Here is a 25772-nt window from a genome sequence, read left to right as displayed (position 1 = left end):
CCATAAAGAAAGCGACAGAATCCCAATGAAGAAGGGCGTACGGCAGGGAGACACGATCTCTCCAATACTATTCACCGCGTGTTTACAGGAGGTTCTCAGGGCCCTGGATTGGGAAGAATTAGGGATAAGAGTTAATGGAGAGTATCTCAGTAACCTCCGATTCAATTCCCTTACAGGCATTTCCGTGCGCGGCTGTGTGTTCTTTCGTCCCTCTTCTCTGAAGATTGCGCTATAGTAGCATCTTATGGCAAATGTAAGGAAGATGTGGAGACTAATATATCATCATCATCATCGTCGTCGTCGTCATCGTTAGCCTGTCTACGCCCACTGCAGGGCAAAGGCCGCTCCCATGTTCCGCCAATCAACCCGGTCCTGTGCTTTCTGCTGCCACATTATACCTACAAACTTCTTATCTCATCTACCCACCTAATTTTCTGTCTCCCCCTCACGCGTTTGCCCTCTCTTGGAATCCAGTCAGTTACCCATAATGACCACCGGTTATCCTGCCCACGTGCTACGTGCCCGGCCCATATCCATTTCTTCTTCTTGATTTCAACTATGATGTCCTTAACCCCCGTTTGTTCCCTGACCCACTCTGCTCTCTTCCTGCCTCTTAAGGTTACACCTATCATTTTCCTTTCCATCGCTCGCTGCGTCGTCCTCAATTTAAGTTGAACCCTCTTTGTAAGTCTCCAGGTTTCTGCTCCATAGGTAACACTAAAATATGGTGCATAATGAATGCCGTATGAGCGTACGGCTTTAGTCGTAAGGAACGAACGGAGTCCGCATCTGTTATATTGTCACGTGGTCATGACGTCGACGAAGACAACAGTCAGTACGTCCGAGATGAAACTGTTTATTTGGCCGAGCTTGTGGCCGAGAAACTGAGAACTAGAACTACAGCAATACACGCTGTACAATGATAGCGGCGAACAGGGCGTCGTCCGTCGATCAACTGACAAGCGGTGATGCGCGTCGGCGTTTAAACATGTGCCGTCGAATATTCCAGCGTTATCGCTGGCTATCGCGCAAATTCTAGAATGAGCTCGAGTGTGCGCGTCTTGCGCGCAATCTTAACAAAACGATCTACAATGATCGGGAAGCTTCTCGAACAATGAGGCGCGGTTCGCGCTGAGCGTTGCTGACAGTCCTTGTGGGCGAAAACCGAATAAAGCAAAAGTGATAATAGGAAACGCCCGTGGCAATGCCCCCCTCTGAAAAAGCATCGTCCCGATGCTTAGAACAGAACAGGCCAATGTATGCAACAATAAATAAAAAGAATAAAGCAACAAAGTACAATAATAAAGCAAAATGACAGTTCTTAGATTCGCTAACGCGTAATATGGTTTGAGGCGCACGACATGGACGACTTCAGGCCGTGCACGGCGCCGCTGAGAGTTCGTAATGCCGTCAGGGACAACTTCGTAGTCGAGTGCGCCCAGGCGCCAAAGTACCCTGTACGGTCCGAAGTATCGGCGAAGAAGCTTCTCGCTCAGTCCGCGTCGTCGTATTGGCGTCCAGACCCAGACACGGTCGCTGGGCTGGTACTCGATGAAGCGTCGTCGAAGATTGTAGCGACGGCTGTCGGTGTGCTGCTGGGTTTTGATGCGCAGGCGGGCCAGCTGTCGTGCTTCTTCGGCGCGCTGTAGGTAGGTGGTCACGTCGATATTTTCCTCGTCGGTCACGTTCGGTAACATGGCGTCGAGCGTTGTTGCCGGGCTCCGTCCGTAGACCAACTTGTATGGAGTCATCTGCGTCGTTTCTTGTACGGCCGTGTTGTACGCGAAGGTCACATATGGAAGGATGGCGTCCCACGTCTTGTGTTCGACGTCAACGTACAGGGTCGTCCACTCTTGGTACGAACACGGCGCCGCGTGGCTGCGCTCCGCGGGGCGCCGGCGCTAGCGGTGCGGCCGCGCATCGAAGCTGATCGGCACAGGCGCACAAGAGCTTGGAGGCGGGGCTTCGTTTCGATTGAAAAGCGCGGGAGCACGCCGTGCATGTTTTGCCGTGAAGCAAACTTAAAGCGCCTGAGAAACCACGAAGCGTTGCAGGAAAGCGCGCTTCGCTCAGCGCAACGTGTTGTGTAGTTACGGTATTTGAGAATTGAGCGGTCCCTCTTTTTTCAATACCATAGTACCATTTTAATGTATACATCGACGCACGGATGGACAAATGGACAGATTGACGAACGGACGGACAGATGCGCGGACAGTCGGACGGAGAGATGGACGCACATAGTACGGTCTACTTTTAAGCCATGTTCGCGCTATGAATGCTCTATCTACGGTATATGTAACACCCAGGCCCGTAGCCAGGAATTTTTTTCGGGGGGGGGGGGGGGGGACTTGCTGAAAACGTTGACTATTTCAGAAAAAAGACATATTCTCATTATTTATTTACGGTAAAAACACCTACTTCACCAAAATTGCGGGTGGGGGTGCCCGTGTCCCTACCCCCCCCTGTCTTCGGGCCTGGTAACACCTGTGTTTCGGTCTGACGGGGACGTACGTCGACGACGGCGACAACGGACATCGTGAGAGAATAAGGAGCTTCCCTCCTAAAAAGAGGGGCCGCTCAATTCTCAAATACCGTGACTACATAACACGTTGCTCTGAGCGAAGCGCGCTTTCCTGCAACGCGTCTTGGTTCTTCAGGTGCTTTAAGTTTGCTTCACGGCAAAACACGCACGGCGCGCTCCCGCGTTTTTCCATCGAAACGAAACCCCGCCTCCAAGCTCTTGTGCGCCTGTGCCGATCAGCTTCGATGCGCGGCCGCACCGTTAGCGCTGGCGCCCCGCGGAGCCCAGCCACGCGGCGCCGTGTTCGTACCAAGAGTGGACGACCCTGTACATAGCCAGCATGTCGGCGATGGTCTATTGAGACGCTCGGTCAGGCCGTTGGTCTGTGGGTGGTACGCGGTGGTCCGGCGGTGGCTTGTGTGGCTGTATTCCAAGATCGCTTGAGTTAGGACAGCCGTAAACGCCGTACCTCTGTCGGTGATGAGAACCTCTGGGGCGCCATGACGTAAGACGATGTGCTCCACGAAGAACTTGGCTACCTCGGTGGCACTGCCTTTGGGCAAGGCCTTTGTCTCGGCGTAGCGGGTGAGGTAGTCAGTTGCCACGACGATCCACTTGTTTCCGGTATTGGACGTCGAAAACGGCCCCAGCAAGTCCATCCCGATTTGCTGGAACGGCCGCCGTGGTGGCTCGATAGGCTGCAGAAGCCCGGCTGGCCTAGTGGGTGGTGTCTTGCGACGCTGACAGTCCCGGCAGGTCTTTACGTAACGGGTGACGTTGGCGGAAAGGCGTGGCCAGTAGTACTTCTCCTGTATTCTTGCTAGCGTGCGAGAAACACCCAGGTGTCCAGACGTCGGGTCGTCGTGCAGAGCCTGGAGGACCTCTGGCCGCAATGTCGAGGGTACCACGAGAAGGCAATCGGCTCGAAGCGGTGAGAAGTTCTTCTTTAGGAGAACACCATTGCGCAAGAAAAACAACGTCAGTCCGCGCGTGAATACCTTCGGAACAACGGTGGTCCTGCCCTCGAGGTATTCCACAAGGCCCCTGAGTTCTGGGTCCGCTCGCTGTCGTTCGGCGAAGTCGTCGGCACTTATGGTTCCTAAGAAGCAGTCTTAGAATAACAGAGAGCTGAGCTAGTTGGTAAGTATTCATTCTAAAAAGACAGGGCGTGCAAACACGGACACAAGAAAGAAGTCAGGACACCACAAACGCCGACTAACAACTGAATAGACGCACAACGGCTGAAAAGAAAGAAGGCACGAAAACTTCTCTGCGCATGCCCATGCAACAGGCGAACCTATCAATCCGGCACGCGTGGCGGTCTACGTGGAAGATAACTGTTAAGGCATTTGATTTCACCTTTATGCAAGTTAATCGACGGTTGGCTCACGCATGCGCTACCACTAATCTCGATATGCCATGCTTCAATCATCAGGCGCGTTTCTTCATTTCTATGCCGGTACAACACTGCGCATTCATCAAATTTTGGCGTGCACTTACAATCTCGACAATGTAAAGATAGATTAGAAGGTGAGCCTCCTGTTAGCGATCTCTTATGTTCCAACAATCTCTGGTTGATGCATCGGCCCGTCTGTCCTACGTAGAAGCGGCCGCAGCTGAAAGGGATCTTATACACCACACTCGTACGGCAATCAGTGAATTTGTTGGTGTGTTTTACGAAACAAATATCGGTCCGCTTCTTGTCTTTAACTCCCTCATTCTTCCTCTGCACAGCGCACAAATCTTACCTAGCTTATTGGCAGTGTCCAGACGTCGGGTCGTCGTCTTTCTTGTGTCCGTGTTTGCACGCCCTGTCTTTTTAGAAAGAAGCAGTCGTCCTCCTTGTCGTCCTGCGGCGGTGGGTCGACGGGGGCGCGAGACAGGCAGTCAGCGTCGGAATGTTTTCTTCCGGACTTGTAAACGACGGTAATGTCGAATTCTTGAAGTCGTAGGCTCCACCGTGCGAGCCGACCTGAAGGGTCCTTCAAGTTAGCTAGCCAACACAATGCGTGGTGGTCGCTCACAACTTTGAAGGGCCTGCCGTAGAGGTAGGGGCGAAACTTGGATGTAGCCCAGATGATCGCTAGGCACTCCTTTTCTGTTGTGGAATAGTTCGTTTCTGTCTTTGATAGCGACCGGCTAGCATAACTGATGACCCTTTCCTGCCCGGCAGTCTTCTGCACAAGGACGGCGCCGAGTCCTACGCTGCTTGCGTCGGTGTGGATTTCTGTATCGGCGTATTCATCGAAATGCGCTAGTATCGGAGGTCTCTGAAGGCGTCGTTTCAGTTCTTCAAATGCTTCGATTTGCGCCGTTTTTCACTTGAATTGCACGTCGGTCTTCGTAAGGTGAGTTAGCGGCTCGGCGATTCGTGAAAATTCCTTGACGAACGCCTGTAGTAGGCGCACAAGCCTAGAAAACGGCGCACGGCTTTGGTGTCGGTGGGTGGCGGGAAGCCAGCGATGGAAGCTGTTTTCCGCGGGTCTGGGCGAACACCATCCCTGCTGATAACGTGACCCAAAAATAAGAGCTCCTCGTACGCGAAGCGGCACTTTTCAGGCTTCAAGGTGAGGCCGGAGGTCTTGATTGCTTCAAGTACGGCTTCAAGGCGTCGGAGGTGTTCGTCGAAGCTTGAGGCAAACACAACGACGTCGTCCAAGTATACGAGGCACGTCTGCCACTTCAAGCCAGCGAGCACTGTGTCCATAACTCGTTGGAATGTCGCAGGTGCCGAACAAAGACCGAAGGGCATGACCTTGAACTCGAAGAGGCCGTCTGGTGTTATAAAGGCAGTCTTTTCTCGGTCTCTCTCGTCGACTTCGATTTGCCAGTAGCCGGTCTTGAGGTCCATCGACGAAAAGTACTTCGCGTTGTGGAGTCGATCCAGGGCGTCGTCTATCCGTGGAAGAGGGTACACGTCCTTCTTCGTGATTTTGTTCAGGCGACGATAATCGACGCAGAAACGTAGGGTTCCATCCTTCTTCCTCACTAACACTATGGGAGACGCCCACGGACTCTTGGACGGCTGGATGATGTCGTCGCGTAGCATTTCGTCGACTTGCTTCTTAACGGCGTCCCTTTCTCGCGTCGAAACCCGGTAGGGAGTCTGACGGAGTGGTCGAGCATTTTCTTCCGTTATGATACGGTGTTTAGCGAGGGGCGTTTGCCGGACCCGTGATGACGACGAGAAACAGTCCTTGTATTTCTTCAGAAGGCATCGGAGCTGTTGTTGTTGGCGGGCAGGAAGGCTTGGGTTTACGTCGAAGGATGGCTCAGGCATTGCGGTTGTCGTTGTGGCTTCGTCAGAATCTGAAAAGGCAAACGCATCGCTGACAGCCAAGATTTCTTCGATGTACGCAATCGTCGTGCCCCTGCTCAGGTGTCTGTATTCTTGGCTGAAATTCGTTAGCATCACGCTTCCTCTCCCTTCATACAGTCGAGCAATGCCTCTTGCGACGCAAATGTCACGGTTTAGCAGCAAACGCTGATCGCTCTCGATGACACCTTCGATGCATTCAGCCGTTTCGGTGCTGACGGGAATTATGATGCTGGATCTAGGTGGAATGGTGACTTGATCCTCGAGCACATTCAGGGCATATTGACATGGGTTCGTATCCGGCGGTGTCGCTTTCTCCGACGATAGGGTTATCGACTTGGTTCTTAAGTCGATGACGGCGCCGTGGTCACTTAGGAAGTCCATTCCAAGTATCACATCCCTGGAGCAGTTTTGTAGGATTACTAAGCTCGCAGGATAAGTCCGGTTGTTGATGGTGACTCTCGCCGTGCAGACACCAATCGGCGTTATGAGATGGCCTCCAGCGGTCCGGATCTCGGGGCCTTCCCAAGCAGTACTAACTTTCTTCAACTTTGCTGCGAACGGCCCACTGATGACGGAATAGTCGGCTCCAGTATCGACGAGAGCGGTGACGTTGTGGCCGTCGATCTGAACGTCGAGGTCGCTAGTCCGCCGTCTTGCGTTGCGGTTACGTCGCGGCGTCGGGTCACGGCTACGTCGGTTTGCACCGCTGGTTCCGCGTTGCGTCGTCAGGTCTCCTTCCGGTCGCAAAGTATCGTCTTCAGGACGTCGTTCGGCGTGTGGCGGGGGCTCGGAATTTCGTCGCAGCGGCGTCGTCGACGGCGGAGAATCTTCAGCATTTCGTCGTTCAGCAACCGCACCTCCATCGGTTGCTGCCCTTAGTTTTCCGGATACGGGCTAGGCGACCGGCCCCGGTTTGGGCCAGTGTACTGCCGGCGATGCGGTGACATGTAACGGCCGGGCGACGGCGAGCGGGAAGGTCGTCGTTCTTGCCACTGTGTTCCGGTGAGGTAGTCGTCGATGTCGCGAGGCCGTTCGCCTGGCTACGGGCGTGGCGCGTTGACGGCGAATCCGCGTAGCCCCATCTGACGGTACTGGCAGCGGCGGTACGTGTGGCCAGCCTCCCCGCAGTGGTAGCAGAGCGGGCGGTTGTCAGGGGCGCGCCAGACATCGGTCTTCCTCGGGGTGTAGCGCTGGCCGACAGGTGGGCGGTAGGGCGTCGGTGGCGGCGGCGGCGTCTGGCCGACAGGTGGACGGTAGGGCGTCGGTGGCGGCGGCGGCGTCTGGCGACGATACTGCGGCGGTGTGTCGCCTTGGCATGGGCGCAGAGGAGGAGCATGACGGCGGGCTGCAGCAGCATAGCTCATAGCTTGCGCCTGCGGCTCTACTAGCTGAGGCGCACCGAGTGAATGCTGGATCTCCTGGCGTACGACGTCGGCGATGGAATCTGCTTGAGGTTGCGACGAAGGTAGAAGTTTTCGCAGCTCCTCTTGCACGATTGCACGAATCGTCTCACGCAGGTCGGTGGATCCTAGCGCTTGAACGTCGGCGTAGCTTGTGGTCGAGAAGCTGCGGTTGTATTGCCTTGTTCGCATCTCAAGCGTTTTCTCGATTGTTGTTGCTTCGGAGACAAATTCTTGGACGGTATTCGGCGGATTCCTCATAAGGCCAGCGAAGAGCTGTTCCTTTACTCCTCGCATGAGGAAACGAACCTTCTTTTCTTCAGGCATGTTGGGGTCAGCATGGCGGAACAGCCGGGTCATTTCTTCCGCGAAGATGGTCACGTTTTCGTTCGGGAGCTGAACCCGTGTCTCCAGCAAGGTTGCGGCCCTTTCCTTTCGGAAGACGCTCGTGAACGTCTCCAAAAAAGCACTGCGAGAGAGATCCCAGGTTCGAAGCGTGGACTCCCGGTTCTCGAGCCATGTCCTTGCTGCTTCTTCCAGGTAGAAGTACACATGGCGCAGCTTGTCGTCGGCGTTCCAGTTGTTAAATGTTGCGACCCTTTCGAAAGTCTCGAGCCAGGTTTCCGGGTCTTCGAATGACGACCCGCGGAAGGTAGGCGGCTCCTTGGGCTGCCGGAGTAGGATCGGCGAAGGCTGCACGGGGTCGGTCATCGTCGATGAGGTCGGTGTTGGGACTTGGGGCTGCCTGGTTTGTTCGGGAAGGAGCCCGTGCTCTGGCGGTAGTCCCTTCTGCCTGCGGCTTTTTCGACGATCCGGGTTTTCTTTGCCGTCGTCCTCCTCGCGGCTCGGGCTTGGGTCAGCGCTTCGCGGGGGCGTCCGGATCATGGAAGCAGCAGCACCTCAACCAGATGTCACGTGGTCGTGACGTCGACGAAGACAACAGTCAGTACGTCCGAGATGAAACTGTTTATTTGGCCGAACTTGTGGCCGAGAAACTGAGAGCTAGAACCAGGGGAGTGAAACTTCCTATACCTTCCATGGAACGCGATATTCGCTCGCAGCGCCAGACGAACACCTGGTGTTTGGGGGCGGTGCTAAAACATGGCGGCGCATTGCAGACACGCACTGGGGGACGCCATCTTGATGAGGACTGAGCATCCGAGTGGCGGGGGGGAGCGATTTAGCGCCAAATTCAATTGGGATGCACCAGCAAGCCAAACTGAGCGAGTGGAAGGTATTCAGATGGCGAGTGCGCGACCATCTTCCTGTTGCGCAACCCGCCACATGATCAAAACGACAATCGTTGCGTTCTGATTGATGATGGTTTGACCATCCACCTATTTTCGCACCACTTATTCTAGGTAAGACTGTGTTTTTGTTTACGTGTACACATAAATTAGACAGAAATAAAGAGCATAGCTTGTTTGAATCTTTTATTGCCTAAGCGTACCATTCATACAGTAAAAAACACAACACAAAAACAAAAGCAGACAATCAGAATGTAATAAATAAATTACGCACGTGTATGCTCAATTAAATTACACAGCTACTGCTGCAACCGTATCCTGATATGCCGTGCAAGCGTAGAAAAACAAAACGAGCAGCATGCAGATCGTACCTTTCGCCCGCCGCGGATCCGAAAGAATTTTATGCCGGTACGGCGTGAAGAATTTTGACACCGCTCAGCACAGCACGATTTGTGATAACGGCGCGAATACATTCATGCGTCTGTTTCGCTCAAGCTTGCAAGGGTTTTGCCACTTTCGCTGAAACAAACTTTACAGTGGTAAAAGCGGCCTTTGGGACACCGTAAGCCGCAGCATACACGGGCGCGTGAGAAGAAACGCCCCTTTTTCGCCGTGAGAGATAACACGGTGCAGTTCCCGTTTTCCACTCCGGGTGGCGCTCGTATTTTCACAATTCCGAACTGCAACCTTTCCGTTCACTTGCGTATTAAAAACACCGGAGTTAATAAGTAAACTGGTAATAAATATAAAATGGAACAAGAACGTTCATTTATGCTCGTAGGTATAGTACAGCCCCCAAACATTAGGATCGCTGCGGTCACGGGACAGAAAAACCGCGAAGTTTCACCCCCTGCTAGAACTACAGCAATTACAATGATAGCGGCGAACAGGGCGTCGTCCGTCGATCAACTGACAAGCGGTGATGCGCGTCGGCATTTAAACATGTGCCGTCGAATATTCCAGCGTTATCGCTGGCTATCGCGCAAATTCTAGAATGAGCTCGAGTGTGCGCGTCTTGCGCGCAATCTTAACAAAACGATCTACAATGATCGGGAAGCTTCTCGAACAATGAGGCGCGGTTCGCGCTGAGCGTTGCTGACAGTCCTTGTGGGCGAAAACCGAATAAAGCAAAAGTGATAATAGGAAACGCCCGTGGCAATATGGAAAGACCCATACAGCTGTAAGGAATATATCAAAGCGTGATACATACGGACAGATCTGTCCGTACATCCGTATCACACCTACGGATTCCGTTTGTTAAAACGAACGGAATCCGTAAGTGTGATCCGGATGTACGGAAGACATTCATACGTCACACGTGAAAATTTCTTTGCCGCACAAGCAGATATGTAAGATATGTAAGGTAACAACGTTGTCGTCAGCTAGGTAATAATTAAAGTGTGTATTTAGACCACATTTATCCATTAACCGTGCAGCATTTATTTGGAATTATTTATTTACAAACTCTCCTACATTCAGGCGTCCCTCAATTTGAATGTCAAGCGTACATAGGCATGCAAGGAGTATGCGAGGACTGACCTACATTCAGGTGTCCCACAATCTGTATGTCAAGCGAAAATAGGCATTAAGACCGAAAGGTGGGCTAATTTGTTTGACTGCATTTGTGGAAAATTTGCGCACACCACACAAAGACACAAACGACTGCGCTGGTCCTTGTGAACGTTTCCTTTGTGTCTTCGTGTGGTGGGTGCAAATTTTCCACACACGTACATAGGCATGCAAGGAGCTCGCATGCAAGGACTGCCCTACATTCCGGTGTGCCTCAGTCTGAATGTCCAGCGTACAAGGCCTGCAAGGAGCACTAATTTTTGCACTTCCTAGTTCTCGCTAAATACAGCGACGTAGTGCAATATAGCTCAGTATACGTACGTAATAGTATGTCAGGTGAATTGCAACGAAAGGAATGCCTAAACAATACCAGTAAACAAAATAAATACCTGTGTGAAATAGCAGTTAACGCATGGCAATAACAAAGCCAAGAAATCACATTCCAAACCTTTAATTCATGGGCGTCGCCAGCAGCTCCCCCCCCCCAAGATTACCGCCTGCCCCCAATCCCCCTGCTCCCCCCACGAGCAAACATATTCAAAACACGCTGCCTAAGTTCCAAACCTTCCTGTCCCCCTGAAGGAACTCATTTGTGAGTGCCTACCCCCCCCCCCAACCCCAGTCAAAAATCCTGGCACCGTCCCTACTTTAAAACGGTGTCACCCGGGCACTTTCGATCACGGTCAGAGTTCATCCGGGTGAGGTGCTACGGTGCTGCAACACGGTCGCTTTAAACCGCGATCCCGCCCGATCAGGATCAAGACGATCGCGATCAGCGCATTGCAGTATTACTCCGTGATCGCGATTTGACTGACGTCAGAACCAAGTGCGACACGGATTAGTTTGGACCTTGTAGTAGCGACCATTCTTGATCCCGATCAATTAATCTGATCCAGATTAGCGCTGATCGCGATCAAATGTGCCCGTGTGGCACTGCTGTTAATTAGAGGTGCATAATGGTCAATGCACATAAAATATAGTTTTGTTGGAACTGCGATGCATGATATGATGTTATCTACACGGTAAAAGCAGCGCAATAACACGTTGCCACAAGAAGAACGACGCAGGACAACTTGTCCTGCGTCGTTCTTCTTGTTGTGGTACCGTCTTCTTGCGCTGCTTCTACCATCAAGATAAACCAACTTGCCCAGTTTTGTGCGATATTATCTAATGTGGTTGATCTCTTCCCTTGCTCAATCTGTACAAAAATGTTGCAGAAATGGTCCGGAAATTTTCAATGCAGGAAGAACATGTCAGCCAGAGTTTCATAGCCTCTGCACTTTGAACTTTTGGAGTTCAGTTAGGTCCTTTGTACTTTGCGTCAACATTTCGATACACTACACACTTGGAATGTGCGGAGTAAAAGTGCCTGAATACGCAGGTGTCAAGGCTTCGATAGACTACATGCTCAGAAGATAGACAACTGGAGTTCTAACACACTTGTTATAATCAGTTATGATATATACTCCAGAGGTCAACAGTTCGAGACACTTGACCTGCATGCTTGAAAGGTTCTGAGGTGGAATGTTTGATACAATACACACTGTAAAGTTCAGTGTTGGAGTGCCGACATACTTTAGAACTCAAGGGTATGATTGGCTACATGCAGAGATGGCCGACTGTTCAATACACAAACATGTTTGTAAGGTTCGGAGGTTCCAGTCTCTATAATTCGGAGGTCGAGTGATCGATACCCTACGCACTGGAAGGTTCACTGTTCAGGTTTCTGCATACTTTAGAGGCCGAGGGTTGATTGGTTCAGCTCGAGGGGATCAACACCCTACATGCTTTGAAGGATGGTGTTCGCGTTCCTACATACGTCGGATGTCAAGGATTCGATACACTGCACACTGGGAAGCTTCCGGTTGAAGTTTCTTTATACCTTGCAGGTCAAGCTTTTGGCTCCCTAAATGCTTGGAAGGTTTTGCGTTGAATTCCCAGCACATTTGCTACAAGTCGCAGGTATTAATTAGAAGGTCGAGTGTTCAATACCCTATGCATATACCCTATGCATATGAAGTTCTACGTCATGGCTCGATTTGGAAAGCGGCAGAGTAGGCCCGATTTGTAAGGGGCGAGCACGTTTGGGTACGTGAAGCTCAAAAGAGGAGCAAAGGAATGTAGATGTATCACAGCCACATTGCATCAAACCACAGTCAGGTGCCTCAATTCTAGATTATCTAAGCACATGCTCAATGTAGAAAAATATAAACACGGCAACTTAGCTCATCATTGTTCTCGTTACGGGTGCGTTCCGTTGTATGTGAAGTCGAGTGTCCTCGCTAAAAACCGGGAACAGATCATGCGTGAAATTATAGAAGCTGGCTTGATCGATAAGATTCGTGATAAGTGCGTTAGCACTCCTTTTATAGTTCTTCTTCATAAACAAAAGGGTTTTCTGCGCATGGTGTGATTATCCGTTTCTTGTGGCATGTCAGTGCCATAAAATATGTTTCTGCATAAATAAACCAGTTGGAAGTCTGCGCTCGTTTGTCTCTATGTGTTCGTCTGTCGTTTTTGCGCTGCTGTTGTACGATCATGAACAACCAATTAACCCGAATTAAAGCCACCGAATACAGGAATGCCTAGAAGCTCATGCATGTAGCAGCAAAATAAATTCTCGCCCAAATCAAGTTTAAGAACCAAGTAGCGGAAACACTAATTCACACACACGTAAAGGAAATGCAAGAAGTTCAAAATGCAGTAGAGCTGGATGTTCAAAATGACGAGTCTCTTGTAGTCCCTAAATGTAGCAAGGCGATTTCAATACCACCAAGCGAGATCCGATTTGACATGCTTGCACGTTTTCCAGAGAATGCGCCCCTAAAGCTTCAGATAACATGCCGCAATCCGCGTTACATGCATTTAATGTGAACTGTTTCTCTGCCTTCTAACCAAAACTGGTTTTCTTCATTTTTACTCATGTTAGGCCTGATGTACCAAAATGGGTACCGCCATTTTCTCCTCCGAAATTTCAGTTTTCGTTTTTTCTTCTTCCGAGAAATGTTTCGTGGCCCCAGTATGCTTAAAATAAAGAAGCGCTAGGTGCCGAAACATGTAGATTGCGCAACGAGTGGGTGTATTAAAGGCCAACCAATTATAAAGCGCTCATACATATTTAATCATCATCAGCAGCAAAATCATCAACAAAGGGAACAGCTGCGTAGTTTCGCGTGTTGCCTTACGGACGCGTAGTGGGCCCTTCGCTTATTCGCAACGGGAATTATGGCGTAGTGGGCACTTAACAATTGTACTTGCAATAGGCATTCTGGGATAATTTTAAACGGTCGATCTTACGCGCACCGTCGTTCGTCTCCTTGCGGCACCGGCTGAGGCATGCAGCGAGAACCGAAGATAGGATAGCATTTGAGAAGGCGATGTGCACGGGTACCGATTACGCTTTCGTGTTCTACTCTTCAAGGTGAAGCTCAACCGTCCTCCACGTATTTTGTGACACATGCGTTAGTTGTTTTTTTTTTGTACCAGCCACGTGGCCCCTCCCATGAGACCTTTAAGCGTTTCGCCTTAATAATTAAAAAACAAAATAAATAGGGTGAGGACTTCAGCATTGTTCACAATATGAAGCCTAAGAAGACAACGTGGGCATAGAGATTAAGCTTGATCCCTTTAGTACACGAGGTGTGAAAAAAGGTTGCGGGCAGTTTGCACTACGTCGCGCAAAACTTAGCACAGCGAAGCATGCACCTGTCACCGCTCGTACTCCCCGTCGACCGACACGTTTAATGTCGAGATGCGCGGCTTCCTCCTCGGGAGTACGCAGCCAGGCTATGCACTACAGAGCGGAGGTTGCACGCGATGTCTCCCTCGGTGGGCGTGGCTTGGCTGCTGCGCATGCGTGGCTTGGCCAGGTGGCACGGTATCAGGTCGCTAGATGACGCGATCCTTGCTTCCTCTTTTTTCTATCGTTTCTTCTCTCTCTCTTTCGTTTCTGTTCTGTCTCTCTTTTTCTTTCTGTGCTACACCTTACTCTCTGCTTTCCTCCTTTTCCTCCTACTCACAATCACATCTCTCCTTCGTCCGCCGCGGTGGTATAGCGGCTACGGTGCTCGGCTGCTGACCTGAAGGTCGCGGGTTCGATCCCGGCCGCGGCGGTCCCATTTCGATGGAGGCGAAATGGTTGAGGCCCGTGTACTTAGATTTAGGTGCACGTTAAAGAACACCAGATGGTCGAAATTTCCGGAGCCCTCCACTACGGCGTCTCTCATAATCATATCGTGGTTTTGGGACGTTAAACCCCAGATACTATTATTATTACATCTCTCCTTCTCCCGCTCACTTCCCTTTCCCACCCCCTTGCTACACTATACTATACAAGGCTATGCTATGCTCTGCTAGCGTGCCTGGTTAGTCGAGTGGTTAGGACGCTCGCCTCGTATCAACGGTATTCGGGTTCGAATCCCGCCTCGTGAAGAACTTTTTTCGGCAAGAATTTTTCTTGTTTTCTTAATAGTTTTCTTTCCGTCTCTCTGTTTGTTTTTCTCTTTCTTTCCTTTTCTCTCTCTCCCCCTCTGCACTCATTCTCAGGTAGGGGCACATACCCATTAAGGTGACGATATTTTTCTGCGATTGACTCACAAGGAATTATTTGCTAAACAACTTCGCTGTTAAAAAAATTGCGTGTAGTTTGCACTAAGTCGCGCAAAGCTTGGCGCAGCGAAGCACGAGCCCGTCGCCTCTAGTATGCGCGGTTTCCCCCTAGGGAGTACGCAGCCAGGCTATGCACGTTAGAGTGGAGGATGCGCGCGATGTCTCCGTCGATGGACGCGACTTAGCTACTGTGCAAGCGCGACTTAGACAGGTGGTGTCGTATCTGGTCGCTCGACGATCGATGCGTGCTTCCGCTTTCTTTGTATCTTTTTCTCTCTTTTGTTGATGTTCTCTCTGTCTCTTTTCTTCTGTACTTCTTTCGCTCTATTTCTCTCTTTCTCATTCTTTCTGTGCTACGCTTTACTCTCTCCCCGCCTCCTTCCCTCATCACATCTCTCGTCCTCATGCTGACTTCCCTTTCCCACCTACTTCCTACACCATACTATGCAAGGCTATGCTATAGTATGCTATGCTAGCGTGCCTGGATAGCCGAGTGGTTAGAACGCTCGCCTTCGCATCGAGGATACGCGGGTTCTAATCTCGCCTCATGAGAAATTTTTGTCGGCAATAACCTTTCTCTTTCTTTATATCTTTCCGTCTCTCTGTTTGTTTCTCTCCTTCTTTCTATCTCTCTCTCTCTCTGTACTCCTTCTCAGGTAGGTGCACAGCGGCACATGCCCGTTAAGATTATGGTAGTTCTCTGCGATCGACTCATAAGGAACGATTTGCTAAACAGTGTCGCTGTTTAAAAAGTCACACGGTTCCTTATGTAGTTGCCTCTGGCACTTGAGGCAATGGAAGCTACCACGTGTTCCTGCAGTGCTTCGACGATCGGACCACCTTTGACCATGTGAAGATGCCATCTGATGACGTCATCATGTGACGTCATAGTAACGTTGATGACGCCCAGATCTTGGTGACCGATGATGTCATATAGGGACATCATCACATGACTTTTGATTCACTCGTGTGGACATCGACGGTCTCTTGTCGCCTTTGATGATGCATCTAAGGCTTTCTCCTTAATTATTTGCAATGATGAATCAATTAGCGAGCGCCAGTGGTTCACGAAATTGTTTTATTCCGCCGAGAATTTTGTCACCGACGACTGCACTGTTCACTTCCAGTGGGGTGCCGAACAGTTCACTGAGCTCTCGAACACAGCTTCAAAAGACGGCCCCTAGATCATTGGACTGTATCCTCGTCTCTACATTTGTCTTGAGATTCCTCAGTCGGCCTGCGAGTGCTTCATGGTCGTACATTCCAAGACCACCGCTAAAGGGATTCTTTATTGGGGTGCCGGAGAGGTTGTTGTCCTGGTTCACACACCGTTCGTAATTGGCATAGTTTTCCAAGAAGAGCTTCAACACTTTGCGCTGAAGAGCCGGCGGGTACGAGGAATTGTCCTGAAGGCGGCGTTCCACAGTGCCGCAAACTGATTCTTTGATAACCTCATACCTGACGAACGTGTTGTAGTCCTCTGCTTCCTTTCGGTCATCTTGCTTGTTGGTGTGCCTCTTGAATGGCTGTTCATAATAGAGCTGTTCCGTCAACAGTGACTGAATGGACAGTAGCAGGCTGCTCAAAGTCTGAGTAGATGACCACTGGGGACCAGCGTACGTTCCCGAAATGCTCAAGGACACGGTCCCGTTCGTGTAGAAGCACGGATGAAGAGAGGCGCCTCCGCCCGACGTTGTAAAACGAACCTTCGGAGGTGCCATTGGGTACTCCTGGGGACAAAGCAGGTGAAACATTAGCAGGCCGTGCTCGTATGGCGTCCCTCGCGGTCCCACAATCAGTGCGTATATGCGTGTGATATCATCTTCTTCTGGACAGCGTACAGTCCTTCGGGTGGATCGATCGCGAGATCAGCGATGTCTTTCTTGATCCTTAGAAGAGAAGCAGGTGGCTTGTCGTCTTCGCGCTTGAACGGCCCTACAGTTCTGGACCTCCTTCCAGGTGCCGATGCGTTGCTTGCTTGCGTGTTCCTTGTGTTGGCTCTTACCCACTACGGGGGATCAGCCATGAAACCGGCAATTATTTTTAGGGGCGAAGCTCCTTAAGGCGGCACCCGTTCGTCCCTCGTAGTCGTAGTCGTAGTAGTCGTAGTGCGTAACCAGTGTTACGCTTTGACCTCCAAGGTGGTGCCGGTGGGAGATTTTTCCTGTGCGTTGTTGAACAATAAAAAATTCGCAGCGTGCGCGTTAACTAAAAGCCGAATTCTTCTATCTCTCATTCCCCATTAGCAGCCATTGGCATGTTCCAGTAGGAAACGTTAGTAGAAGTAGAAGTGTAAGTGTTAGCTAAAAGCCGACTTCTTCTGTCTCTCATTCCCATTAGCAGCCATTGTTTACCTCCAAGGTAGTGCCTGGTGAGATTTCTCCTGTGCGTGATTAAACAATAAAAATTTTGTTCAAAACGCCGTTGATTGATGAAATAAACCAACGAAAGACGCCAGATGTTTTGTAAAAGCAAAACGAAAGAACGCCAGATGTTTCTAAAGCAAAACGAAAAGACGCCAGCTGCTTAACGAAAGACGCCAGATGTTTTATAAAGCAATGGTTTTCTAAACAATGAAAATTCACAGCGTACATGTAAAATTAAAGTGAGCTGCAAGTCGTCATAACTCATCGAACCTTTAGTATAAACGCGCCCGATCTCTCGTCGGTGATGATGTACTGGGCAGAATTCACGGAAGATTCACGGTTTACCGATGAACCTCCGCAGCTTCGCCCACTCATCATCATTCACTCCGTGGATATGCTGTGATTTTTTTTAGCTTAAGAATCAGGAATAAATCAATTGCCGAAAGAATAAACGTAAAATTTACGAATGACTTGTCGATATGTAATAATGAGCAGAATAATACAACAATATGAGAAACAATAAACGGTGCCGTTTCAGGAGTAATCTTGGGCGGCTTTTCTTCGATCTTGACAACTCGAAGCGCTCGCTCAATTTCCTTGTTTGGCTGTGTAATCACCACTATGGCACATACCCACTTGGTGGATTAAACATTTCGATGATAACTTCGAGAACCCTTATTGATTTAAAATAATTAAAACATAAAAATGAGATAAGAGCGAATATATTAACGAAATTCTGCAGTTTTTAGCTGTCCAGGCAGCCGTATTAGTCTGAGCAGAACAAATTGGAATGCATATGTGATATTTACGACATTTTTAACTATAGTACGAATATTTATCCCATATATGCCCAGTGTCCTACATTAAGGACGCTTCTTTGATGCACTCTAACATGGCTATTTCTTTAGCTGATGACTAGCGCCACCTACAGCACATCAAGCAGGTCTCATTCTCAACGTGTGCAAGCCTAGACATTGCTTGCTTTTCATGCTGCCACGTGCCTACCGCTTTCTCCGGCAAAATGCGTGCTTTGTGTGAAATGCGTCATGGAGAGGAAGAAGTCCAACGTCGGCGTGCACGTGAAATCTTTCAAGGCTTACCACACCCGCACATAGCACCCCTAATTCCCAGTGTCCTGTATGTATATGACGGCCTGAAGAACAGTGTTGCATTTACCTGGCAGTAAATAAAGAACTTGTGCTTTCTTTTGAGCGTAGAAGTACACTTTTTGTGAAAAAAAAAATATCTGTTTTGTCATTTTTTCTGAGTTTGGGCATATATAGGTTAATAAAGCAGAGAGTATAATTGGATATGTTTAGTAGCTTGAATAAAATTGCACAACGCATTAAATACATCCCTGTGGCAATGTTCCAAAGCGGAGGCATCGAAGTTTGGTACAATTTCTTCAGCTAAACTTAAAAATACCTTCGTAAACAGAATAAGTAGAAGCCTTTTCCTAAGCAATGAATATCTTCGACATTATAAAAATAATGTTGAATACTTTCTATTCGCAGAATCGACAGAGAGGCGATATCGCCAGGAGAGCCCTGTGTAAACATAAGTTTATTGGCGAGACACGGCCACGAAATCTGGTTATCATAACTTGAGATTGTCTAGATTGTCTGCACTGAGGCTTCCATTGACATTTTAAGTGCTGATATCTCGTTCATTTCGTTATTGTTTCCATCATATCTGTATAAGTTCGTAATATGCCATATCTGATCGCTATTTTAAATTCAACTACTAGAAGTTCTGAAATTACTGAGCCATCCTGCTATGCTCGCGCTCATGAATCAGCCATTCCATTTTTTGTAACCCCTAGTGACATGGAATGAATGAATGAACTTCAATAAAAGTCCGGCAGTTTCCTTCGGGCGAGGCGGGGAAAGAGGGGATTAACCCCTGTCCCGTCCCACTCTCCGTCGATGATGATGGCGTCAGGTGACGGCTCAGAGTCCTTGGACACAGGCGGCATAGCATCTTCGGCTCCCATAATAATTCTAGGAGCTTCAGCTGGAGTGGTTCTAATGTGCGGAATGCCATTTGGGTCATCAAATTAAATAGAACTAACAAGAAAGCCAAGGAAAGTATACAGGATATTATTCGTAATAACTACGATGTAAAATGTCAAGAAAGCAAAGCGGACGAAAATACAACTAGCCGCCGGCAGGGGCCAAACCTGCGACCTTGGATAAACGCGTCTGATGCTCTACCATTGAGCTACGGTGTCGGTCGTTCTCCCGCCCACTTTCTGGGGTATATATGGACATTTAAAACTTAGGAGTGTAAGTCAGCGCCACTAGTAGCCATGGCGGCAAATGTGGACCGCTCTTTTTCTGCCTGCTGGCGTCACCAAGCACGGGATCGTTGTACGAGCTGGCAGCTGACCAATGGTCTCGCGAGCTATCTGAAGCTGTGAGCGCTTAGCTTACCAAAAGAGAAAATGTAATTATAGCCTCCTGAGGCCCACAGTAAATTTAGGGTCACTCATTTTTTTAAGGTTGCAGAAATGCTTTTTCCGAGTGCAAAGGTGAACTGTGTCACGTAGTTTTTTTGCATGTGATGTTGCTTGGCCGCAGCACGTTCTCCACTATATTGGACATTGGGACTCTAGTGGGGCTTTCTTGGGCACAGAGGGTAAGGCGTAGTTGAACCCAGTGACCGGTGTAAGACGTCTCGCAACACAAATATACTGTGATTATTCGCTGATTCACATCCGAGAGGACAAATCTGAATGGTCGTCAGTATTCCAGGCGAAGACGAGTGGGCATTTTCAAAACACCATCGTTCCTTCGTAATGCAATAAAACAACACGTCGTGCCCAAAAACTTCGTTTTCATTCCTCAACCGTCAATTTCCCCGCGAGCAGCATTGTCACTGTCAGTTGGTATCTACAGCGCTTCTTTTACTACAGCCTCCACCACAGAGATAGGGAAGTCAAAAATTTTGAGCACCTCCCTGGGTCTTTTCTGCTGGTCGCGCTTTTAATATTTGTGTAGTTTTAACAATAATACTAATAATATATTATTATTAACCGTAATGTTATTATTATTATTATTATTATCACTATTAACTTTCATTATAATAAGGCGATAACTGCAGCGAACAACGTCTTGTTTTCTGCATAGCGACAATACAGCACACGTGCGTACTGTTGTGTTTCTGCTGTCACTGAGGCGCAATATCCAATATATTGGAAGTACGCAATGCATACAATAACACTACCACGTTTGTTGATCAAACATGCATTTTTCAACATGAAAGTGTTGTACGTCGGGGTCTACAAAATTTGAGTAAGGTTTTTCCGTCACGGATATGACGTTAGTAAAATGGACGCTAGCGGACGAGAAAGAAAAAAACTATAAGAAAAAGTTCCGCCGCCGATAATCGAACCTACCACCTCTCAGTACGCGATGGTAAGCGCCCGGCTCACTATCGACTAAGCTACCGAGGCAGAAGCACGTCACTCCACAAACGTGCCTTAGCGCTCTCGCAGATTCTCTCTCGCACGGTGCTCTCTGCTGGCGGGGTCCTGTGTGTCTTGTGTGGACAGTTGCTCATTGTCCTCTATGTAATTTGTCAGGCGAGTTAGAGTGACACGCTCTAATAATTTTCCTATACATGACGTCAGGGAAATAGGTCTAAGGTTATGAAGATTTAATTTCTTGCCTGGCTTGGAGTCATTATGATTTTTGCCGTTTTCCATTGTTTTGGTATCTGATCTTTTTCGCAGCACTCGTGCATATATTCGGTGAGGGCCTTGACTGACTTATCATCTAAATTCCTAAGCGTTTTCTTCGTGATTCCACCGGGAACCGGGCCAGATGTTGTATTCAGTTTCATAAGTTCCGATCGTACCTCGGCCTCCATTATGGGTCGGTCTAGAGAATCCTTTTCTTTGCCTTTGTACGAACTTAATTGTTCTTTGGTTGTATCCCCGATGTATCTCTGCTTGATTTCTTGTACTATTTCTTCTTCCGTACCTTTGTATTTGTGTAGAAGTATACTTAAGTTTTGTCGTTGTGCTGTTTTGCTCGCTTCCGAGTCTATCAGACATCTTACGAGGTTCCATGTTTTGGAGAAACCTATTGTTGTCTGCACAGTTGCTCGGCGTATTTCTCAATATCTTTACTGAGGGTGACAATTTTTTTCTATGTTTTTGTTGTGCTTTTCTTTTTTCCACCTTTTTTTCTAGGCTCTTTGCTTCCCACATATGTAGGAGCTTACTCTCCTCTGTGCTCTCTAGTCCTTCTGTCTTTGATATGATGTTAGTTGCCATTTGAATATTTTGCTTAAGCTCTCCTAGCCATTCATCTAAATCTTCGATAGCACCACTTGCTTCCCTCTCCCTGATTTTTCTGAAACTATCCCATGCAATCATATTTAATGCTTTGCCCCCCCCCCCCCCCTTTTACGTGGGCCCGCTTTAAAGGTGGTCGCAATAATATAATGATCGCTGACCATATTTTCGTGTGTGTTGAGCTAATATGTTTTGATTATATTCTTAGTAAATGTGAGGTCAGGAGAGGTGTCCTTGGATACGCTGTTTCCGATCCTAGTTGGGAAGAGGGGCCCGCTAACGTAAGTCCCTCCTGTTGGGCGTCAATCCAGAGATTTTTACCTTTGATATGTTCCTTATCATAACTCCAGGCCGCATACGAAGCATTGAACTCCTACTATAACGAGTGCTCGGTTGTTTGTAATGTTTATCGTTTTGCTGAAAAGCGACCTAAATTTGGTATTTTGTCAAGGGCTGCTACATACGTTTAATATAAATAGACTTTCGCCACTCTTCTGCGATGGAACTAACTCAACTAGAACATGATCGACGTCGCAAATTTCCGTATCATGTTCTATCACCGTGACTTTTCTTCGCACGAGCGTTGTTACGGATGTGTTTTAGTCACGGGTTCCATTAGAATTGTAATTCGATAATTTAGCCGTTCCTCCAGTTTTCTCTAAGGCGATGACGTCCGGCGCCTCCTTTCCGTTTATGAACTGTTGTAAGTTTTCCCGTTTCCCGCGATACCCACGACAATTCCACTGCCAAATTGTATACTGATAACGTCGAGCCCTGTTTGGTAACTGGCCCTTCCCCTGTGACTTTGATTACTTCAGTCGCAGTCGGCCGGTTGTATGGTTTAGTATTAGTTTTAACCGGACCTGCTCCTATATGCCTGAAACCTGTTTGCGTGTTCTCCACCGCCGTTAGTCGATTTTTTATGCTATCTATTCTTTGTTTTATTTCTCCAAGTTGCAACTGCAACCGCGCGAATTGCTGTTGCGTTGCCTTGGTTAGTTCTCCTAACATATTCTCTACTTTCTTTTCTAGGAGCTTTGATATGTCTTCGCTTCCTACGTGAGATATTTCCTCTGCTCGTCGCTTTGCTGCATGCGCTCCTGACGCTTGTGCAGACACATGAGTAAAATTTGAGTAGACGATTGTATGAGGCTAGTTGACTCGCATAGCTGATTTCGCCTGACCTTAGCGTTTTCTTCCTTTAGCTGTTTTATTTTGTCCCATTGTTTGCGTTTTCACGATGAGTTGCTCTACCATTTTCTTAACTTGGTTTAGCTCTTGCCCTAGGGCGGACCCTTCTACCACTGCCTCAGACAAACTCCCAGACGGGAGAGATTCCCCGGACACCTTGCCCGCCCATGTGACCGCTGTGCGGCTGCCCCGACCGCCGTCAGGACCCATTCCGGACTCTGCCTGAGGTGACGTCCTTGTGCTTGACTAGGATCTGGGCCGTGACCTGGATCTGTGAGGTGCGGACCTTGATCTAGATCTTGATCTGGGTCCGCGTTGGGTATTTTCTCGTTCCGCTTAGGCGAGTCGCTGGAATGAGCTGAAACGATCCCTGTGTCGTCCTCTTTTGTCTTGGGTAACATTGCCATTTTCTTCCGCTGGATTTTCTGCTGTGTGGGTTTCTCTCCAATTTTGTGTTGTACCGGCGTTCGTCGAAATGTTCATTTCTTGTCGTTTGTCGCGTTGTCGTTGTTGTTGTTTCTCCCACCTTCTCTTCTTGAAAAGATATGGTGTCTTGAATCATTCTTTGCCTTTCTTAGCTGCTGTAAGGTGATCTTTCTCGCAGAGGTAGCACTGTGGGTCACACTGGTGGTTGTCAGTTGGATCGAAAACTCCACCACCGCGACATTTCTTGCTGTCGGGCTGTGGGCAAACGTCCGCCCGATGCCCAACTTTTCCGCATGTAGTGCATGTTTCGTACTGTTTCTTCTAGAGGAAGCACCTATATTCGGCACCACGGTAATAGACAAAGTACGGCACAAAAGACCCTTCAAAAACAATAACAACAGAGTCCGTGAGCCTCATACGTCCTGCATGTAGAATAGTCGGGTTTCTCTTGTTGACCAAGCTCTCCTCTATGTCTTCTTGATTGTCATACATCAGTATTCCGTGTATAACCCCTTCAGATGTATTTTCTGACGCTGTTATATAAGCAGCTGTGGCGTAGCTTGTTTCATTGACTTGGATTTCCTTGATATTGCTGTAGATCTTCGCATTTGCCGGACTGGGCGTGCTCATGTTTATGGTATTCTGTCGCATGTTGATTCTCAGAGTATCTTCTCCAGCAACGCCCGGTTGTATTTTTGTCGCTCGTAGAACGCCGTCTCCGATGAGCGCTACACGCTGTCGCGTCAACTCCAAACCAGCTCCTGGACGTATTACTACCTTGTAATCGTCTTCCGGCAGTTACGGTTCTTTCGGCGCCGGCCGCCGCTGTAGAAAATTCTTGAGCTTTCGAGGCGTCTCCTTGGACACCTCGCCCGCGTTCGTGGCATGTTCCGCGTTTGCCATGCATTTCGCCTTTCTGCGTCATTCATGGGCCACAACCCATCCTTGAGTGTTGTTGTACTGTTCGAGAGATAGCGTCTCCGCGGGCCTGACTTTTCGCCTGGTTGCCGGCGCCTCGATAGCCGAGCGATGGCATAGCTAGGCCTGCGTCGTTATGGGAACTAGAAAGCAGTGTCACGCCTCAAAAAGCTAGGCCCACCTGGTATATCCTGGCGTCCGACGAATCGGGTGATCGTATGGCGACAGCTGTGGTGGTCTTGAATTCTGCGATTGTCTCTATTCCGCCGCAAGAATGAGAAATTGTCAGAACCCATACGAGAAGCGTCCGATATAAAGTAAACAAAGCTGTCAGAAAAGCACCAAGACAGTGGCGTGTAAATCATGCGGTTCATGAAATGCACCCTACGATTGTCATGCTATGATCTGTCATTCATTCACATTCGCATTTAATTCCCGCTGTGGACAGCAAAGAGATCTTTGCCCGATTCCCGCCGGTCGGTGCATCCAAAAGCACAACAACCAGGCATTCTTCGGCGTATGGACAGGCTTGTAATTTAGGTCAAAACGATACTGGGTGTCCTATAAAGTTCCTGCACGCTTTTCAAAGGCTATAAAAACAAGCGCCCTTCAAAGCGCCGCGCGTCGGCGGCCAGGAGACACTAGCGAGGCGTGCGAGCTGGACATTTGTGTGGCGAAGCCGACCAGAGCGCGCGGCAGCGAAGAGAAACGGAATGCGGTACTTTTCCCGCTCTAGTGACTTTACCGAGAAGCGCTCGCGTGCGCCTTCATGAGGCGAGGAATGCCGTGTGATATGGCTGATGTGTTACACACGGCTGGAACTATCGAGCGCGTCCGCTCTGCCTTACGCGCGATACACGATTTATCGACGCCGCGCAACTTGCCAGCCGAATTTAAAATTTGCACAACAATGTCTCTTGTTGAAGGTTAAACATCCTCTCTTAAAGCATGTATCTGAGTGCAAAATTTACGTTTTAGTTTTGTATCGAAACGTTTACTGTTATCGCGCTGTCATGTACAGCGCCTCCTGGGTCTAGTCTTAACCACGTCCATCGAGCTTGGATTCACGACGAGGAACTTACGTGTTTTTGTGCTGCCAGTCCTATGTTTTAAATGCGAAGCATTTCTTAGTGAACCCAAGGCACCTTGAGCGTATCTATCTATCTATCTATCTATCTATCTATCTATCTATCTATCTATCTATCTATCTATCTATCTATCTATCTATCTATCTATCTATCTATCTATCTATCTATCTATCTATCTGTCTGTCTGTCTGTCTGTCTGTCTGTCTGTCTGTCTGTCTGTCTGTCTGTCTGTCTGTCTGTCTGTCTATCTATCTATCTATCTATCTATCTATCTATCTATCTATCTATCTATCTCTCTATCTATCTATCTATCTATCTATCTATCTATCTATCTATCTATCTATCTATCTATCTATCTATCTATCTATCTATCTATCTCTCTATCTATCTATCTATCTATCTATCTATGTAGCCGCCTACGTGTGGGTGCTCTCGCGATCGCCTCCTTAACTTGGTGTTTCAGAAGGACGTTTTGCTGGGCGAGTTGGTAATATTCCATTATTAAACTTAGCGCAAAATAACACGGACAGGGTGAAGTGGTAACATACACAGCGCGCTGTGTATGTTACCACTTCACTCTGTCCGTGTTATTTTGCGCTAAGTTTAATAATGGAATATTAACTTGGTGTAGATCAAAATTTGCATGGGAACGTAAGAGGATTTGACGAATATGACTGTCGCGTCATGACATGAATGACGTGAAAATCCTATCACGTACATCGTCCAACCCTTTCCTCCAGACACGTGTGACACATACCCGTTTACCAAGGGCCGCTGTGTACCGGTATGCGCCACAGGGGAGTGAAAGTTTATATCTGC

General features: G+C 48.6%; 1 protein-coding gene across 1 annotated transcript; it reads right to left on the bottom strand.

Annotated features, from left to right (window-relative positions):
- Positions 1–15830: 15830 nt before the first annotated feature.
- LOC119406671 (ubiquitin-conjugating enzyme E2 Z-like) lies at positions 15831–16385 on the bottom strand. Its single transcript, XM_037673401.1, has one exon. The coding sequence runs from the start codon at positions 16383–16385 to the stop codon at positions 15831–15833; it is 555 nt and encodes a 184-aa protein (XP_037529329.1).
- Between the last annotated feature and the right edge of the window lie 9387 nt (positions 16386–25772).

Source organism: Rhipicephalus sanguineus, chromosome 10, assembly GCF_013339695.2.
Source record: "Rhipicephalus sanguineus isolate Rsan-2018 chromosome 10, BIME_Rsan_1.4, whole genome shotgun sequence".
Lineage (NCBI taxonomy): Eukaryota > Metazoa > Arthropoda > Arachnida > Ixodida > Ixodidae > Rhipicephalus > Rhipicephalus sanguineus.
This window is presented reverse-complemented; position numbering and strand designations above follow the sequence as displayed.